The sequence below is a fragment of the Gavialis gangeticus genome, unplaced genomic scaffold, assembly GCF_001723915.1.
Source record: "Gavialis gangeticus isolate Ggan-Ray unplaced genomic scaffold, GavGan_comp1, whole genome shotgun sequence".
NCBI classification, from domain to species: Eukaryota; Metazoa; Chordata; order Crocodylia; family Gavialidae; genus Gavialis; species Gavialis gangeticus.
In genome coordinates, this window is record NW_017728991.1 from 6,965,774 (window position 1) to 6,972,668 (window position 6,895).

At 42.7% G+C, this 6,895-nt stretch overlaps 1 protein-coding gene across 1 annotated transcript in view; it reads left to right on the top strand.

The window, feature by feature from the left end:
* Positions 1-6,895, top strand: part of BPTF (bromodomain PHD finger transcription factor) — an 82,830-nt gene that overhangs the window by 14,447 nt on the left and 61,488 nt on the right. Inside the window, exon 2 of the mRNA XM_019516560.1 lies at positions 1,364-2,186. Within this exon, the coding sequence (XP_019372105.1) occupies positions 1,364-2,186 (823 nt within the window). The remainder of the gene's footprint in view (positions 1-1,363; positions 2,187-6,895) is intronic.

The following is a 6,895-nucleotide window of genomic DNA, read 5'->3' on the forward strand; positions in this document are numbered from 1 at the left end:
TTAAAAAAAAAAAAAAAAAAAATAGGCTTTTTATTTTCTTATACAGCATCACAAAACTTCCCTTAAAGCCTTCTCTGTATGACAACTCAAGCAGTGGAGATATGGAAAAAACCTTACAAAAGTTGAACAGATTATGCCCTGTGTTCTCCTAAATATTTAATGTGACCTTTTTGGGGGGAGATGTGTGAAAGAAGATCCACCATGAATGTCTAGAGAAGTACTCTAATTAGAAAGCTAGTTATTCCATAATTCCCACCTCTTGTGGGGAGTACTCTAACTTGCCCTTTATTGAAATTTTGTTTTTCTGTAAATTTTGAAAGCTCGGCCCCTTCTGAAAGGACAAGAAGGGATAGAGCAGCTCTTCTTTTCTCTGCTCCAGAGTTTTCTGAAATGTAGAAGTGGGTCTTTGTGAATTTGTGCTTTGCTTGGCTTGTCACTTCATGGAAACCTTCTTGATAGTAACTTTCAGCTGTGGCTCTACTGCTGCTGTATTTCACAAGCAGCCACAGGATGAAATTGAAACATTGGTCAGTTCTACTGTTGGTTTATCTCTCTGTTGCTACTGAAGATTTAAATGAAAATCCCGTTAACTTCACTTCTTGAGTGATTCTAGAAATAGCAAAGAATGCTGCTATAGGTCCAGACTCAGGAGCGTATAACATCAGTGCATATTTGCAATCATTTGAATGAAAGAAAAAAAACCCTAAGTACTGGAGAAATAATGGCAAATGGATGAATCGGGCCACGGACTTTCCTATGCACCAGGGGTCTGCAATTTATTTGCAGTGTGGGGTGCTTTAACATAGCCAAGATGAAGAATTAAGCTTCACGTATGAAATTTTAAATACAGCTTTGGAAAAGAATACATTAGGCTGAATAAAAATGAAAGGTTGTCTGTGTGGGTGTTTTGGCTAAGGATGGCATTATATTTCTGTATTCATGTTCTCTAGTTGTTGTTTTTTCAGGAGGAGAGGTTCTGATTTGCTCGTATTGAATTATTTGAGCTTGAATCCTTCAAATTTAGGGTCCACATATTTTAAAAAGTAGATGTCAAATTTACTTTGCACATGATAATTTCTAAATTTAATTCAAAGTCTAAATACGAATAAAAATTAATCTTGTGAGCTAGAGTCTAGATGTTACCATTTTATTTAATGTTTTTAAAATTCTAGGTAGGATTAATATCCTGCAGTACTTGAAGATGTACTGTATTTAGTTGAATATAGCTCTGGATAAAACATGAAATTTTAATTGTTAGTTTTTCTGGGGGGAAGGTTTTTGACGTGTGAAGCGAGTTGGTAGTAGACATGCTATAGTATACTGGCTTGTGATGAGCAAAACTTACTGTTGCTTTTATTTACAGGCAGAAGACGACAGAGAGTGCATCGTCCTCGTTCTCCAATATTGGAAGAAAAAGATGTCCCATCCCTCGAGTTTCCTAAATCCTCAGAGGACTTAATGGTGCCTAACGAACATATAATGAATGTTATTGCCATCTATGAGGTACTACGGAACTTTGGCACTGTTTTACGACTGTCTCCTTTTCGTTTTGAGGACTTCTGTGCTGCTCTGGTAAGTCAGGAGCAATGCACACTTATGGCAGAGATGCATATAGTGCTTTTAAAAGCAGTTTTACGTGAAGAAGACACTTCAAATACTACCTTTGGACCTGCTGACCTCAAAGATAGCGTTAATTCCACTTTGTATTTCATAGATGGAATGACGTGGCCAGAGGTTCTGCGGGTATATTGTGAGAGTGACAAGGAATACCATCATGTTCTTCCTTATCAAGAGACAGAGGACTATCCTTATGGACCAGTAGAGAATAAAATCAAAGTTCTGCAGTTCTTAGTGGATCAGTTTCTTACAACAAACATTGCACGTGAGGAGCTAATGTCAGAAGGCGTTATCCAGTATGATGATCATTGTAGGGTTTGTCACAAACTGGGGGACTTGCTTTGCTGTGAAACTTGCTCAGCTGTGTACCATTTAGAGTGTGTGAAACCACCTCTTGAGGAGGTACCAGAGGACGAATGGCAGTGTGAGGTCTGTGTAGCACATAAGGTGCCTGGAGTAACTGACTGTGTTGCTGAAATCCAAAAAAATAAACCATACATTCGACATGAACCCATTGGATATGACAGACACCGACGAAAATACTGGTTCCTGAACCGAAGAATTATTATGTAAGTAAATCCAATCTTTTAGCATGTTCTAAAGAACAGTAGGTTTACATATAGCTTAAAATATATTTTCCTGCAAGTATTGTTGCCATCATACAAGTAATTCTTTCATTAATACAAGACCTACAATTGCTGTCAACTTTTGTAAGTAGATTTCTAAAATCCGTAATTCACCTGTGTAGTTTCTCTAGAACAATTATTTCAAGACTGTACTACTTCAAAAGGAAAAAATGCAGTACCTGCAGCTGAGTCCTAATGTGCAGCACAAAGCCACCATGTAATGGCACAAGTGTGGGGAAGGGAATGGAATTTCAGTATAGGAAAATACTCTGGCTTTGAGCATCTGTAGAGTTGATTAGAAATAATAAGAGGTGACTTGAAAAAATATGAAAAATAACATGACAGCATCTTTCTTAAGCATTTGGAACTTCCTGATAATTTATCTTGGGCTAGTCTAGTTGCTTTATAACAGCATAGAAACCTAGATTTAGGAACATTCCCTAATGCAGGGGTAGGTAACCCGGGGCATGGATGCCAGAGTGCGACAGTCAAAGCCATCTTGTTTGGCACATGTGCCTCAGGGCAGATGACAGGGAAGGGGCCAGGGCTGCACTGCCACAACAAGGATTGGGCACCTCGTGGCTCCCTCACCATTTGCCCCTGGCATGCCAACATCTTACAAGTCGAGGTTGCAGGTGTTTTTGGCACTCGGCCCAAAAACATTGCTAATCCCTGTCCTAATAGTTACAATAGACAAAAGCTAAACTATCTATGTTGGTAGGTTGTGGGGTTAAAAGAGACTGCTAGTAGAAACCTCTGAAGATCACTCACCGTTTCTCTTGGCCGAGAGTGCAGTGATGAAGATCCTGTAATTATGGAAAATAATCTTGAGCAGTTTAAAGGGGAAATGAATGAAAACATGCATTTAAGCAGTCTACTCATTTTATAGGATGTCCTGCACGATGCCTTAGTGTTGGTTGGTCCAGAGACCATAATATAATAAAGATGGTTAATGATGATCTTCTAGCATGCATCCTGGGAGCCCAGAGTACCCTCCTTTTCTTTTCCTACCTGAAAATTTAAGTTTGGAATTGTAAGCAAGTATTTCTCTACTAATAGAAAATAAGTAGTAGGATCCTGGGCCCTGTTGGAGTTCTAACGTAGTAGTTGTGATTAATGGAAGAGAAACACAAATGTGTAAAAGAAAGTTTAGAGAAATTATGAAATATTGGAAAAATAAAACAGCTAGCAGTGAGTTGTATTACCTTCTCATACCATACTTCTCAGCCTTTTATCACATAAAAAATTATTCATGAAAGGATGCATTAACCAATCTGTTTTACAAAACTGATAAAAATGCATATTAAACTACTAGTCAGACCCTCCAGGGGAGAGATTCTTACAGGGATCACCCCTATGACTGACTTGCAGCGTACAAGCCACCAAATATCCAGGGAACTCATTTGTAGCCTTCAGAATACACAATCTTTTTTCCTGTGTCCTTAATGCATAATCATTCTTGACACATTGACTGTTCTTGAGATTAAATCTACCAACGTTATCATTTTACATTTTAAAAACGTATTACTTTGTTCCTTAACAATTGTGATATAATAGTTATGTTTCAGTTATAATTGCTGTAAATTTTTCTACATCATAATTGTGGCAATAGCTGCAGTTGGTCTCCTGCATCTTTCAAAAGATGAACTGCAGCCTTTAATGCCTTGTTAAAATTTCTCAGCATAATAGGACACTCAGCCTGATCTTGTCAACATCTTTGTTATGTGTGTAACCCTGATCAGCTGGGGCTGCCTTCTGTTTCTAACAAGGTGCACTGCTTGATTTGTCAGGCTTTGAGCCAAAGCTGTTCCCTCAGCTCTTGAATATGGGAATTTTCCACTAGTAATGGATTCTTCTCTAAACTCTGGTCTTGGGGTTAAAAATGTAGAAGGGACTGTCGTACAAAGAACAGTATTACATTAATTCTTTTAAATGGACAAAATTCTTAAATCCTGATTTGCTAGTGATGAAAGATATATCTGTTTTTAAAGGATTTCTTAACATTTTACCTCTTGCTCAAAATTTGACATCACAATTCCTGTGGAAGTATGAAATCATAAATTCAGGAACCTTAATTTCACTACAAGATTAAAGAAACTGGTGGAGTTTCTACTTTCCCTCTTGCACTTCTGTAGTTCAGCATAATTCATACCCCTGGATCAGAGTTCCTAGATGCCATATTCCAATAATGCCAACTCTTCTACTTAACCCAGATTAAATTTAGTCTTTTCCTCAAGGGCAAAGTACCTAATTTTTTTTTCCCAGTGGTAAAGTTATCTGTTTTCAATAAAGCAAGCCTGCGTATTGGGGGAAAAAAAGACATGCACTTTTATTGTCTGAAATTCGGGAGTTGGTCCATCTGTTTTTTCTCCACTTTTCAGACTTCTTCCTTCCCTTGGAGAAAGGGGTTGAGGTGGAAGAATCTGTGACAAATGTTAAAAAGAACTTGTATCCAAAGTAACTTTTCCAGTGAATGTGAGTTTTTTGTTCACCTTTCTGTCCAAGTTTATGCTGTATTAGCATAAACTTTTATACATTGAACTCATTTGAATACTTCTGTATGCATTTATTTCTAAATCTCATACAAGAAGTTCTCCCAGTTTTTGTGAATGCACAGCTATATAATTAAATTTAGTATTTTGATATACTAAGTAAAAACTGTTGTTGAAATAACCAAGTTTCAATCTGAACATGTGCAAAGAAGAGATTCTCTAGTTTTCATTGTAAAAGGTCATTGGTGCGCACTGTCTTGGTGTAATGGTTCTGCTGATCCAAGGGCAAACTTAAGCTTTCTTGGATAATTAAAAAATAAGTTAAAGTGTACTCATTAAGAGTGTCAAAAGTAATATTCAGCATAAAGCATGAAGGACATTGTCTTACAGGAGGGATAATGAGTCTTACAGCTCCCTTTGCCTGTCTGCTGGAAGGGATACTGCTAGCATTTTAAGAGGAGAGAAGAGCAGTAGATGTAGAAATGAATTTAAAAGGCTAGAGAGAGATAAGCAGGCAACTCTTAAACTTTGAAAATAAAAATCACGAGAACTAACTGACATTCAGTTATCAACTGAGAGGATAAGCTGTTCTGCCAGTATTTGGAAGGGAATTGGAAAAAATAAAATGGGTTACAGTTGTGTTACTAATCCCCCCTTTTTTTTCCTTTGAATAAATACACTTTTCAGTTTTTTTCCTAGTTACATAATGATCATTTTCCCACAATATTTTTGTAGTAATATCTTACTGTGGAGGTGCCTTGAGAGTGTTAGATTACTTTCCCTATCAGTAAACAGACCAGAGACCAATGTACAAGATCTGAACTACCACAGCAGGATGGCAGCCAAACACTTAAAGCAGGGGTGGGCAGTTATTTTGGGCAGGAGGGCTGCTTACCCAGTTTTGGCAGGTTGTCAAGAGCAGCATGGGTTGCCCCGCCCCTTGACAGGTGCCCCACCCCCTGGTTATGGTCTTGGGACCAATGTCCCAGGGCCAGTACCGGTGGGGCCCAGAGTGGACCACAGGCTGGAAGGGGTCTGTGAATGTGTTTTGGGCTGCACCAGCAGGGAGAGGGGGGAGCTGGCTGAGCTCCATAGAGCCCCTGCCAGCTGGGACCCTGTGCTCCTGCCACCCTGCTCTGGGCCCCACTGGCACTGGCCCCAGGACACTGGTGTGGGCCCCATGCTCCCACTGGCTCCCTGCCTGCTCACACCCAGTGCCCCCCAGCCACACAGTACAGGCAGGGGGCAGTGCACAGCCCCAACCTCCTGCTCGCCAGCAGGCAAGAAGCTGGTGCTGAGTGTGGGGAAAAGTGGCCCCTTGCCTGCGCCATGGCTGGCGCCCTGCGCTGCAGGCGCTCACAGCCCGTGTGGGGCTGTCCAGAGCAGGCACAGGCAGCCTCATGCGGGCTGCAAGTGGCAGCAGTGCAGGGCGCTGGCCATGGGGTGGGCGAGGGGCCGCCTTTCTCTGTACTCAGCACCAGCTTGTAACCCACCCCACTGCCAGCCTGGCAGTGGGGCTGGGTTACAAGCTGGTAGTGAGCAGGGGCTGGGGGGAAGCAGCCCCGCCTCATGCCCAGTGCCCCACACTGCAGCCACTTACAGCCTGCCTGGGGCTGTCTATGCCTGCTCCATACAGCCCCACATGGGCTGCGAGCCCCTGCAGCGCGGGGTGCCAGCCATGGGGCAGGTGAGAGGTGACTTTTCTCCGCACAGGGAAGGAGCCCAGGGCAAAGCTGAGCGTGGAGGAGAAGCAGCCCTTCCCACGCCTGGTGCCACACACTACAGCTGCTTGCAGCCTGCATGGGGCTGTCCGGAGCAGGCACAGGCAGCCCCACATGGGCTGCAAGCAGCTGCAGTGCGGGGCACCGGGCATGGGCGGGGAGGGGCAGCTTCCGCCCCCTGCAATCCTTCCCTGCCTGGGGTCCCCCCCAGCTTATCTGAGCTTCCCGCGCTGGGCCAGCCACATGCTCCCAGCCCAGAAACCCCAGCTGGGGCTTCCAGCTGGGGGCTGGGGCTGGGCGGGCCCACTATTGCTGGAACCCGCTGGGCTTCATTTTTGACAGGAACCAAGGGCAGAGAAATATTGATTTCCTAAGTGTTTTTTTTTTTGGGGGCCCCCCAGGGGTGGGAAAGAAGGGCCTCATGGCGGGTTTGGCCCCA